The sequence below is a fragment of the Cynara cardunculus genome (assembly GCF_001531365.2).
Source record: "Cynara cardunculus var. scolymus isolate 2C chromosome LG 1, CcrdV1, whole genome shotgun sequence".
Classification (NCBI taxonomy): domain Eukaryota; kingdom Viridiplantae; phylum Streptophyta; class Magnoliopsida; order Asterales; family Asteraceae; genus Cynara; species Cynara cardunculus.
Window position 1 is genome coordinate 47,842,326 of NC_037528.1, and position 13,588 is coordinate 47,855,913.

General features: G+C 30.7%; 1 protein-coding gene across 1 annotated transcript; it reads left to right on the forward strand.

Annotated features, from left to right (window-relative positions):
• The first annotated feature begins 1,316 nt into the window (after positions 1-1,316).
• Positions 1,317-4,440, forward strand: LOC112506844 (GDSL esterase/lipase At5g42170-like). The gene is made up of 6 exons (XM_025111146.1): positions 1,317-1,321; positions 1,483-1,679; positions 1,885-2,015; positions 2,164-2,397; positions 2,503-2,758; positions 4,262-4,440. Exons 1-6 carry the CDS (start codon positions 1,317-1,319, stop codon positions 4,438-4,440), a joined length of 1,002 nt encoding a protein of 333 aa, XP_024966914.1.
• The last annotated feature ends 9,148 nt before the right edge of the window (positions 4,441-13,588 follow it).

Sequence of the window (13,588 nt, forward strand, 5' to 3'; positions counted from 1 at the left end):
CCGACGGATTTGTAACGGTTTAGAATAAGTAAAAAAATCCGTCAKAAATCCGTCACAAATCCGTTGAAAACCCGTTTTAAATAATTTTAATTTTTTCCCGAAAAATTCTGTGGGGGATTTGTGGGGGATCTGTGGCGGATATGGATAAAAGTTGACTTTTTTTGACTTTTTTGGTATCCGTCGGAAATCCGTCGGTAATCCGTCGGTAATATTTCCGACGGAATTTCCGCCAGAAAAATCCGTCGGTGATGCCCTTTTTTTTAGTAGTGTCACCAACAAAAATGAATAATAGAATCAAAGCACATTGCATTTTAATGCATTTATTTATACCCTAAACTTATTCATACATTACGAAATAATTGAACTCCACAACTATCAAGAAATCATACCACAAAAATTTCAACTTTTGTATAATCAAACTTATCGTCAACCATTCAAACCATATGATTATGATTCCATTCAAACCATTATGATTATGATTATGGTTGCATATTACTTGTTAGGTTGTAAAATTTTGTAATAATAACTAATTATTAGGTCTATGATGCATTGTACTTCGTCTTATAAACTTTAAATCTATATTATATTATAAAACATTTGACAAAAACTCTTAAAAACCATTTTTATACATAAAGTACTGTATATTGATGCATAAATATTATTTAAAATTCAAGATTACAAGTAAATTATGCATAAGTACAACTTATTAAAGCTCCATATTTGAATTTGTGTAACTAACTACAGATAAACATAATCAAATAGAAGATAAACATCTCATTTTAAAATATAAAAAATTTAAAATATAATTAAGATAATTATCAGTTCTAACAAAATAATATTAAAAAATTATACAAAAAATATGAATTTTAAATAGTTAATTGATACAAATATCGATATATTTTTGTCAAAATTTTATTATATCTTCAAGTTTATATTTTATTTAAAAACAAAAACATCATCGTTTTTTTCAAAATCACATAAGACCATACTATAACATCGACTGGGATAAAAAATAAAATGAAATATTAAAATCAAGATGTATCTCGTTGCATTGCACGAGTACTCTTCTAGTATTTTATTAAGATGTTCGCTATCATTGTAATTAATAGACCAATTTTTAAAGTGATAGTTGATAACCATCAACTCATTCATCACCAATAACTTCTTTTGTTTAAAATCTCTCCTTTCATATCATGTTTCTCTTAAAATCTTGAAGAAACACCATCAAAAAGTACAGACAAATTAATGAGAAAACAACTCTTTGTTAACCAAGATGTGACCACCCTTAAGAACACACCAATTCATCGTTTTAAATAATGGGGTGAATGTTACCGTTTCCAACAATTCATAGTCGATCCACCCAAATAGTTGAGCTAATATCATCTCTATAATCTCCTTTTCGTCATCAATTTTTACAATGCTACCTTCGGTTATTAAGGTAATTTGGTTCTGTATCTATACTTCTATCTGTTTATGTTGCAGCCAGGCAAGGGTGAACATACCAAGAAATGATTCAGTACCAGCACTTATTGCGTTTGGAGATTCCTTCATGGATTCGGGCAATAATAACGCTCTATTAACCGTGATCAAGGCTAATTTTCCGCCCTATGGAGAGGATTTTATGGGTGGGAAACCAACAGGAAGGTTCAGCAATGGGAAGATAATGCCGGACATGATTGGTAATTAACTAAAACGAACTAATCCCTGATTGTTGTTCAGCAGGATCCAGATATCCCCTACTATTGTTAGTAAAATTCCTAACCCGTTTTAATCTTGTAGTTTCTAACAAATATTATATGAAATTGTTGCATTGTTAATTGATGTTTTAGTACTGCAAGATTTCAATCTACTAAAAACTACAATTTTTTGATACCAAATTTCAAGCTGAGAGATTAGGACTGAAGGACTACGTTCCAGCGTATTTAGACCCTTCCGTAGAAGAAAACGAACTTCCATTTGGTACAAGTTTTGCTTCTGGTGGCTCTGGGTATGATTCCTTAACATCCAAAATAGTGGTATGCATGCATATCTTTTTTTGAGTTAAACCTGTTGCTTTTCTACTCTTTTAATTTCTTTCATAGTCGAACTAATTAATGATCATTTATGTTTGTCTGCCTTCATCGCTGATTATATCTTCACTTCTTCGGGAAGTATGGCCCTTAGAATGTTATACCATTGTCGGATCAGTTAGAGATGTTCAAAGAATACATTGCGAAGCTCAAAAGGATCGTTGGAGAAGAAGAAGCGAATAATATAATCGAGAAGAGTTTGTATTTGGTATCATGGAGCTCTAACGATTGGGCTATACCTTACACTGCTGTTCCAATTAGAAGATTACAATATGATGTGCCTGCTTATAGTAATCTTTTGGTAAACATAGCTACAAATTTTGCACAGGTAATCCCTCTGTGTAAGTTCTTTGTCACCTGATAAAAATTGTATTGGATTGTTGTTCTTGATATGTATAGGTTATTTATGAATGTTTGCATAAAATTGTTCAAGGAAATATACAAATTAGGAGCAAGAAGGATAGCTTTCTTCGGCGCACCCTATTTCGGTTGTTTTCCGTTAGGAAGAACTGCAGGTGGGGGAATACTTAGAATGTGTGGAGATAAGTTGAATGAAGAAGCACAATCCTTCAACAACATGCTAAAACGTCAGATCGAAGTTCTTGGTAGCAGTCTACCACAGTCCAGAATTACATATATTGATTACTACAAGCTTATGCAACAAATAATCGAAAACCATCAACAATATGGTAGGTAATAGATTCAACATTACAGTTTCAACACGCAAATTCTTCATTGGTAATGATACTTCTAAAGTTTATAGGTTTTGAAATCTGTTTAAATTGAAGCACTCCACCTCATCTTAGGGTTAGAGCAGCGTTCAAAAAGGCGCATCATGACGTGATATGGCACAAGACGTGCATCTGCCGTTACGAAATAGCCCATAGCGATTTCTATAAAGGCGTGCATATTTTGTAACACGTGATTTTTTTTCCAATTTTTTTATTTTTTATGTTTTATCTTTTGTGGTTTTACATTTTTAGCTTTAGATTTTACATTTTAGATCTAACTAATCAAACCACTCACAGTTTCACAAATTCAAAAACGTTACAGACTCATGGTTAAAATGAAGTTGTAAAATTATTTTTCTAAGTTCTATTTTTAATAAAAAAACATATTTTTATAATAATAATCTATATGATTTTTCTTCTTCTAATATGAATGTACATTTTTTAATATCATTATCTGATTAGATAATATATAGAAAACATATATCTATGCATATAATTCTATATATAACTTACAAAGTTGTCACCTTATGTCATGCCTTGAAAAATGTCACGTCCTTGACGTAGCGTGTAAGGCTTGAGGCTTGACCTTACTGCTACGCTTCATGCCTTTTTGAACCTTGGTTAAAAAGTAAACTCGTGTCATTAGTGAATAGTTATGTCATGTTTGCAAGCCTAAGTGGCCATGTGGAGCCCGCACGAAGATACATGCAACAGAACCCAAAGAGGTATTGTGTCCTTATGTGTTGTTAGCTTTGGTTTAATCACGTGGGTTGTAAACAATAAGTTAGTTAAAGAAAGGAATGAGCCTCGGATCTTGACTAAGCAGTTAATCTAATTAAAGAAACGCAACATGGATATTATCATTAAACAAGTTAACAACTATTGTTCTTCATCTCTTCTCATTCGACTATTTTGATTCCTTCAGTGTGGACATGAGTCTCCGAGCTTGACTAGGCCCCATATTCTTTAGAAGATAGTACGTTTCATTTGCTTAAACTCCAAGACCATCATGTTTGGTGACCATAAGCTAACAATTGCACTAAGATAGTATATAGGAAAGAAAAGAGAAAAGTCTCCCAAGGACAATCTCTCAAATACACATTAAGATGTTGACCCTTTTTCTTTTCTTTGCTAATTCCTCATTTTTTTTATCTTAATAGGAAAAACAACATCTGGTTTGCCACAAACTAGCTTTTTGAAATGTTTACTGATTAATTTTTTAACTTAAATAGATCGTTTTGCAAGTTCTTTACATCAACAACTCCAAGGAATTTTCGCTACCTTAGGACCGTTATAGTTTTCTTTTCTGTCATTTCACGTTATCATCTAGTTTATCAACCAGTTACATTTAGTAGACCAACAAGAATGTGAGTTTGAATTCCCCTTCAAACTTAACGCTTGAATAGTGGATGTCATTAATTCACATTTTTAATCGAAATTAACCATTCAATCTTTTTTCAGGATTCGATGTCGTAGACAGAGGCTGTTGTGGAACAGGAGTGGTAGAGACGATTGTTTTATGCAACAAATTCAGCCCAATATGCCTTGATGACTCTAAATTCTTATTTTGGGACAGTGTTCACCTTACAGAAAAAGGATATAACATCGTTGTGGATCATGCTCTTCCAGATCTCGTGTGATCAAGTTTGCTCTAAAATCATGGACCTTGTTGTAAGCGTTGTGATAGTGTGATGAAAAGATATTATCCCCAAATTTCTTGTCCACATATAAACCAATCATTAAAAATTATGATATATTTTTACATTATTGAAAGGACAAAAAAGGGAATATTAAGTTTGGGAAAAATTGATTCTTATTCATAGTAACAAACCTTATCGTTGGCAAGTTTTGTGTTAAGGACAATTAATGTATTACAATTCCCCATCTTTCTTCATGATTTCATGTGATTTACATAAAACGAAGTAAAATAAAAATACTTAAAACCTTTTTCGAGGAAACTTCAACCCAAGCTCAAAAACATCAAGATTTAGGACCAAAACAGCACAATGCCAAAACTTGCATGTTGTTGATATACAGTTTTGATGTATTGTTGTCCAAAAAAATTAAAAATAAAATAAAATTGGTTTTTCCGGTGATTAGTGGCGGCGTATCAACAGCCAAATCCGCTGCAGACTTTTTCCAAGTAATTTATTGACTACATTAATATAAAACTTACTTAATAAATTTATCGGTAGATCTTTAGCGGACTAATCAATCGGTGAATTAATCTGTCCAAATTTACAATTTTTTTGAACGAGCTCTGTCAATTCCTTCTCACTTCTAAGGATCACTATTTTCATATGTTCATTTCTTAAGGCTCTTGGGATTTCTGTGTTACTTGCAAAGTACCAAGAACTCTAGTGTTTTGGTTTAGTGCAATATGACTGATTTAGGTTTCCAGATTCCTAATTGTGGCACCCTGCTAATTAAGCTGGTTAGTGAACAAAGGTTGATTTTGAGAGTTTTGTTGGGTTATTAAAGCTTGATTTTGAGCTTGAGATTGCGCAAATAACTCTTTTATCATTGCTTCCACAGAAGATGATAAATTAGTTTGTCGAGGTGGCTTGTGTTGAAAAGATGGTTGAGCAGTTTAAAATTTTTGGTTATGATTTCAAGAATGATAACTGCTTGCGTGTTGTTGGAGTTGAAAATTGGAGGTTCCTTGTTGTTCAGATGCAGGTGGATTTAAACACGGACTGTTCCAAAAAAAAATTCGGATATTATTTCCAACTTGCATTGTAAGTGTTGGTATAGGGAACAAATATAATATGAAAACTATTTTATGGATTCAAAATTAATTATAAGAACAATGTTCGTTCGAGTGTTTCCCTGCCACAACAAACACATTGCATCGATAAACATTTTATTTTTATTTCATTTTGATTGCCTTGAATAAAAATTTCTAATGATATATTTTGTTATAAAAAATATCTATTTTATTATAATCTAATAATAATCAAAATGTATAAACAATGTTTAAGTTTAAATTGTTTATTTTATTTGTTCTGTCTTGTCCAGTTCTATTTTACCAAATGTTAAACAATTATTTTATCCTATTTTATTTGTCTTCTTTTATTATATACTGTTTTATTCTATCTGTCTAGTTATATTAAACACACCCTTAAGGATAACAATAAGAGTTTAAACAAATAAGTCATTTATACATTAAATATTTATCTTTTTCATATTATCGACGGGGTGGTGATAATTGTTTCTTCAACTCTATTGGTATTGAGTAGGGGGTCTAGCTATTATTAATGATTGAAATAATATGTACGTGGGTTTTGGTCCACTAATAATGGAGTTTCCACAAAAAAACCACATGAAAGTGATTTTAAAAAACCCAAACCGACGATCTTCCTGCATCGTGTAGCTTTAGTCTTGTTCGTTTTAAAAAAAAAAAAGAAAAAAAGAAAAGAAGTGATTTTAAAATAGAAAAACAAAGTAAAATATATACCAGAGCGGTTGTTTTTATCTGGTACAAATCGGACAAGATTTATCTTGTCTAAGAAAAACCGGTGTTTATCTGGTTTGACTAAAAAACTAGTTCAAAAAAGATCAATGTTTCCCCCTGATCCGAGATGATGGTTTTTGTAACGATCTGAATCTGGGTGTGTTGATTTGGCCGGTGGATTCTAATCCAAATTAAAGCTTTTGACGAAGTTATGTGTCTGGAAAAGCTTCGTCGGAGAACACTATTTCCGACGGTTTTTTGGTGAATTTCCAATTCCGGCGGATATGGCGGCCATAAATATTTTTTAATTTTTTCCATTTTCTCGAATTAATTAAGGGTATTACTAATTACGATTACAGTATATCCGTCGGTAATTTTTTTTATTTAAAAATTGAATTGTTAATCCACCAAAAATCCGTCAGAAATTTGATCGATAGTTCCAGAAAAAATATTGTGTTTGTTATTTCATAATATTATAATCTCTGTAAATTATAAAAACTGCTAAAACAAAAACTATAAAAATTGCTAAAATAATCAATTAATTCCCAATACAATTGTCTGGGCCAAATAAATACAATACAAATCGTTCAATGAAATTAAAATACGATTGTTCGGTGCAAGAGTTCATAAATACAATTAAGATCATACCTGCTTCGGTGGGGTCGATGAAATTTGCTAAGATTGGGTAAACCTCTTCACCATGTCCATCATCTGTACATGCTCCTTCTGGATCTCGTCTTCCTCTTCTGGTTCTCCTCTTCAAGGATAATTTTCTCATGCTCCCTCTTTCGAATCGCCTCTCAACTGAGCAAATCTTGAAGTTGGGTCGTAACTCATTAATAACTTATAAATACAATAAAACATTAGAATATTTAATAAGAACAATAAATGAAATAGATAAACATCAAAAGGGAAAAAGGTACACACTCGACCATCGGGTTTTCCTATGCAGATGTCCTGATCAAGATCCAATTGGGATCTCGGTTGCATCCGAACCCAAATAGACGACCTTTCTTAGTTTCCCCTACCGCCTGATTCCACAAATAAGTATCGACTAGTTGATAGGCCCAGGCATCCTCGCCATACTTTTTGGTTAGATTGGTTGAATAAGTACCCTTGTTTTATAAGATACTACAAATCAATTTCGATAGCATAATAGTTGTAAATGGAACATTTCCAACTAAAATAATACTAATGTTTTGCTAATACATGCAACCGAAACTAGATAGAGAGAGATATACACTAACAATTTAACAAAAAAATCATAATGTTTGCTCAACAAATGACAATCCAAACTATATATATATATATATATATATATATATATAGGCGAAGGAACGTGTGAGAAGAGAAGTTATGGTAAGAAGCGTAAGAAGATATTTGAACCCGTAATCACTTTTAATCTTATGCCCACCCATGAATTATGCTTTAGAAATGAATTGATCTGATGCATCTCGGTGCACCTTATTAGTGTTGACATTCAATTAGGATTGATCCAAGTGTGAAGATCTATTCTTACGCTTTTCACCATAGCTTCTCTTCTCACCGGAACCCAACCCTATATATATATTAACATTTTAACTAAAAAACATATGGTAACCCAAACTATATATATATATATATATATATATATATATATATATATATATATAGGCCTAATCAAATGAGAACTAATTAGGTTTTGGTAACTGTGAGGTCCAATATGAGCCAATCATGTTTTGGATGATTTGAAGCAGACATCAGTTATTTCTCGTATCGTTTAATAAAAGAAACCCAACATAGATAAAAGAAGCTAAGCCAAAGCTTGAGCCTTAAAAAAGAAAAATAAATAGTTTTTATTCCTGACAAGTGCACTTTATGCAGCTAACTTTACGTAATTTAGTTGCATCTTTTGTGCATTTTAGTTTGTAGTGTAGCCATTTTCATGCATTTTCATGCGTGAATTTCGTTTGAATGTCAATTTCGTTTGGATCATCAATTAACTTGATCAATTAGTTAACGTTCTCATATATGAATGTTTGTTATTAGAAACCCTAAAATCCATAATTGTCTAGGGATTTTGATATAGTCACGAATGAAATCATTTGGTCTCAACAAAGTTTTCAATTCAATTTCTTGAATTCTTGCGATGAAAGCTCTAATTAATAAGTCAAGCTTGTGTGCTTATTGCTTTGAGTTGGTGATTTTTTTAACTTGTTGATGTTTGCACCTGGGAATGTGAGTGCTTGTTCAAATTCCTATTTTTAGGTTAAAATTATATTAACGAGTTTGTTTTAATCAAAGTTTATATAAGGGAAAAATATAGGTTATTAGAGCTTGTTGATAAACATAGCCAATTTAGATTTGTTTAGCTATTTTACGTTTCTGGAATCAATTATAAGTATTAATACTTTAATCAACCTTTGTTGGATTTTTATATTGCTTTTCTAATCCATTCTTTTTTGGAATGACAAATTTTGAGATCCATTTTAATTGCATGTTTGGTTTAATTAATCAAATCCAACACCCCCTGGTATTTGTTTGCAGTTGTCCGTTCTTGTCCTTGAATTCATTGGCCATATTAAGTTAAAATCGAGTCTCTGTGGATTCGACCCGATTTACCGCCATTACATTCTTGGTTGTAAATAACTAGTAGTTGGAACTTTTTATTTGGTGGATTCGGCATCATTCAAGTACCTTCTTCCTTATCCTTTTAATTTATTCAATTATTTATTACTACATCTTTAATGGTTAATTTGTTTGTATAAAAAATGTGGTTACCTTGGCAAGCTTTGATACAAATGACACTTTGATCCTAATTTGTGACTATATAGATCAATGACTATGATCCTGATATGAAATTAGTTAGGGATGGATTTCGAAAAATATTTGTTTTTAATCATAATGTTTTTTCCAACATATGCATATTGCGAAAGTAAATATGAGTTTTGGTTTAGAAAAAGGTTTTTCACCTCGATAGAGGGTTAAAGTAATTTTGCATAACAAATCCTCACCATTACCAAAAATCCAAAGTTGGCATTCCTCGATGCCCTTTAGTATGTAATTTGTCTCGTTTTGTCCCGTCTATAATTGTTTTATATTTTTTTCTTGTTTTTTATTTGTTTATTTACTTTCTTCTAATTATTACAAAAGTCAAATCACCAATTGATTCTCGTAGCTAGCTAAGCTATAGTCTATAACGAGTCCATGTTTAGCCCATTGACTTCTCATAATCGACCCATATGCTACAGTTCCCGTCACTAGTGGTTATAAATTTAGAACTCACATCAACATCTAACCCTTCCTGGCCTCTTCTATTGCGCCTAAGTAGGATGTGATTTTGGATGACTGGAATTTTGGGATAATATATGAATCGAATAATTATTGTTGTTACCAACATTCTATTCGAAACTTTGATATATATAAACCGGATAGGGGTTTATTGCAGTGGACTGAATTTGATGCATGTCTACTAAACGTATTTGATGATCTACATATATACAGATATATGTTCTGATGTGCGTATAAAACATCTTTAAATCTTCATTTGTCAAAGATGTGATTTGTACAACTAAAACAATTTATGGCAAGGAAAGAAAGATTGATTGGTACACCATTAGCATCTAATGTAGTTATTACTTGAACTTGATATGATGTATAATATCATTAATTTCCCCTACGCATCTCTAATTATTCGGTGGTTGATTTTAAGTTGTTATAGTTGAGAAAAGAGTTAGAGATCTAAATCTAGATTACTTGCTTTCGTATGGACAGTAGAGGAAGCCTGATATAGTAAAAACTTTTCGTTTCGATTTCTTTTCTCCAACTTGATTCCATGTCTGAAGTTATTTGATTGATTTAATTGATGTAACCTTGATACCATTACGTCGGTACGCCTTTGTATAGAAAAGCAAAAGATGGGAGAATTTTCGAGTGGAAGGTTGAAAAGGATGATCATCTATACACATTGGAGGAGGTATTTCCATGAAGTAATATATTTCATGGTTTGTGGTTTCAGAAAACCTCTTGCATACTGCAAAAACACCACTTGATTGTCAAACCATACTTTCTTTTGATAATTTTGTTTAATTATATATTATGCTAATGATTTCGTATCCTATTCGAAGAAAATTCTGGATCTACCTCTAATTCGTATAACTTGTATATGCAAGCAAGTATATTTACATGTAAATACAATAATTAATATTTTTATATACAAGTATATTTATATCATTGACACACATGCACACACACACATATATATATATACATATATATATATATGAATGTCATGTTTATATCATTCTTAGATGCTTGTAAATGTGAAACTTTGTGGAATTCTCCTTTTTAAAATAAACTTTCCAAAAATAGAAATTCTCTAAACGATAAACTCTCAAATAAACATTCTTAAACTATAAAATTAAATACGTTTTTTAGAATTATGTTCTTCAAAATAAGAAGCAAATTATGATATATTTCGTTTCCATGTTTTGTATCCGGTAAAGAAGTGCAAATATCTCTTGTTGAACACATGAGATATTAGCAACTAGATAGCTGACAAATTATATACTTCATGAAACGTGGAAGAAACAAGTCCATAATTCATCTCTATATAAGGGAGCCATTGTAGCCATTTCAAGTGCATAACAAATTACCGATTTTGTGGAATATTGAATATTTACAGGTAGCAGAGTTGAGAGAGAAGTCGGCAAGGGTAGAGGAGGAATTGGTTGTCGAATAGAAGAGTTGGGCAAATTTGAGGCCGTACAGGCCAAACACGCTGTTGCGTTAGCCGAACAGGTCGCCTTATCGGAACATTGTTTTGCGTTTATACGGTAGTCATGATACGTTTCCCACCTCCCCCACCTCCCGGTAGTTAGACTGTACAAATTTGAACATTAAATTGTATGAATTTGATATTTTAAATTGTATGAACTAGTTAGTTTTAATTTTTTCACAGTTTTGCTTTGTTATTTTATGGCCAGGTTTTGTATAAATAAATATAATAATTATGTAATTATAAATTATTTATTTTTAAATTAATAAAAATTAGCAATAGATTAGCGAGGGAAAGTCCGTCGCTAAAAGTCTCTCTCCAATCCGTTGCTGCAAGATTCCCTCACTGATCAATCGCTAAAAGTTTCTCTCGTTGATCCGTTGCTGAAAGTTTCTCTAGCTGATCCGTTGCTGAAAGATTATGTTGTTGAAAGTCTCCCTCTCTGATCCGTCGTTGATCACTTGCTGAAAGTTTCTCTCATTGATCCGTCCCCACACGAAGTTTGTGAATAAGTGATTGTCTGATAATGAGCAAGGAATATCCGTCGATTTTGAATGAGAGAAAGAAGTGAGGAATCCTCTTTTCGACTCTAACTCTCCCGGCTTTACTAATGACTAAATTTGTTTCATTCGAACCCATATTGGTCGCTGAAAGATTCTCTCGTTGACTCCTCGCTGAGCGTAGTTAATCCATCGCTGATAGCATTACCTACGAGCTTTTAACCGACGGACGATTAGCGACGGATCAGTAACGGAAGACCCCTTTAGCAACGGATCAGTTAGGGACTTTTCCCTCGTTGATACTCTTCATTTTTGTAGCATTAATATTCACATATGGATGATAATTGTACTTGATATTAATATATGAATACATCATCAATAATCCAATATTTATATGCATATATTTTTTTTTTGCCAAATTACCCTCCCAAGTTCTTTACCCCCTACAAAATATATACTTTTTTTTGAACCGCAAGAAAGCAATTTATTAAACACGAAAGAAAAGACTAGCGAGGAGTTAGTTGTTTCGGTTGTAACTCAACTCTTTGTTAATAGAATATAGATTATTGTTTTGATGTCGCATAAACAGCTTGTCATTAGTGTTCTTGAAGATATATTAAAACACATTGTATTCTTAATTTTTCAAATTAATAACCTGTCAAAAAGTGTATTCATCAACCATCCAATTACTTCTTTTGTGTAATTGTTATTGGCATTGAACCTAAAAATTTATTATATAAAGCTATCACTCTTAAATGGATCTCAACCTTTCTATATTACTAATTTAAATATTCTTCCATATATTACAACATTCATAAAGTTTTGGTATAAATCACTAATGCATGAGTAGTTTATGGTTCAATAATAACTCTTGACCGAAAACCTGTACCATGCGTTGGAGGGGGCTCCATGCCTAAAAATTGAGTTAAAGCCTTTAACTTTTAAGACTATCTTTGACAAATTAGTTGATAAGTTAACTTACGAATAAATCATGTTTGCCAAAAACTAACTCTTAAAAAGGCATCTTGAAAAATTAGCAATTACAATATTTAATAATATAATATGTTAATTAATACAAACAAGATAGTAAAGAAAAATTAAAACAATATAATATATTAATTAAAAGAATTTTAAATTAATTATTATATGTATATATTATAAATTTTGGATTTGTTAAATCAAAATTTTAGACAAAAATCTACATTTAGTTATGATTTTAAATAACTATTAGTTATAATATGAATAAAAATAAAATTGATCAACCTCACATATCCGAATTCAATAATAATTTCTCAAAAACTATAATTAATAGTTAAATTAAATATATTAAAATCATTTAACACAATTTTATCATCTATAAAACAAGTATAATTTTAATTTTTATATAGCTTACATAAACATAAGTAGAATTGTTATATTTAATTTTTGAAAAATATATATATTAAATAGTAATTAAAATAATAATAATATAAAAATAAATGATATGATTAATAATAATTCTCAATAGTTAGTAATTAATAATTAATATTAATATATAATGTATAATAAAAATTAATTGATAGCTTTCAACTAATATTAATTACTATGAATTAATATTTATTAATGTAATAATTTTCAACTAATAATAATTACTATTAACTAATATTTATTAATGTTAGTAATGATTAATATTTATTTGTATTTATTATTAATTAATATTTATTAATATTTAATATTTATTAGTACATAATTATAGTTAATAATAATAAACTTCAATAAGGATTATAATTGGGGAAAAAATGACAAAACGATCCTTATAAATTACTTCAAGTAGCGTTTCAATAAGTTAGATTATAAATTAGCTTATGTCCAATGAAACATGTACCTAAAATAATAAGTTGGTTTATGTTTATAGAAGTGTTATAATTCTTTTTCATATAATTCTTTTCCATATAATTTGAGATTTCTTTTCCATATAATTTGAGATGAAGACAAAGACATTAACACCTGCAACTACAAGTAATCAATGTCGAACGTGGAAGAAGCATGTCCACAATTCATCCCTTTATAATGAAGTCATTGTTGCCATTTTTGGTGGA

Excerpts from the sequence above, each read along its gene's own strand:
- LOC112506844 (XM_025111146.1), top strand. Across the intron at positions 2,398-2,502 it reads TAGCTACAAATTTTGCACAG|GAAATATACAAATTAGGAGC; the intron begins GTAATCCCTCTG and ends AAATTGTTCAAG. Across the intron at positions 2,759-4,261 it reads CGAAAACCATCAACAATATG|GATTCGATGTCGTAGACAGA; the intron begins GTAGGTAATAGA and ends ATCTTTTTTCAG.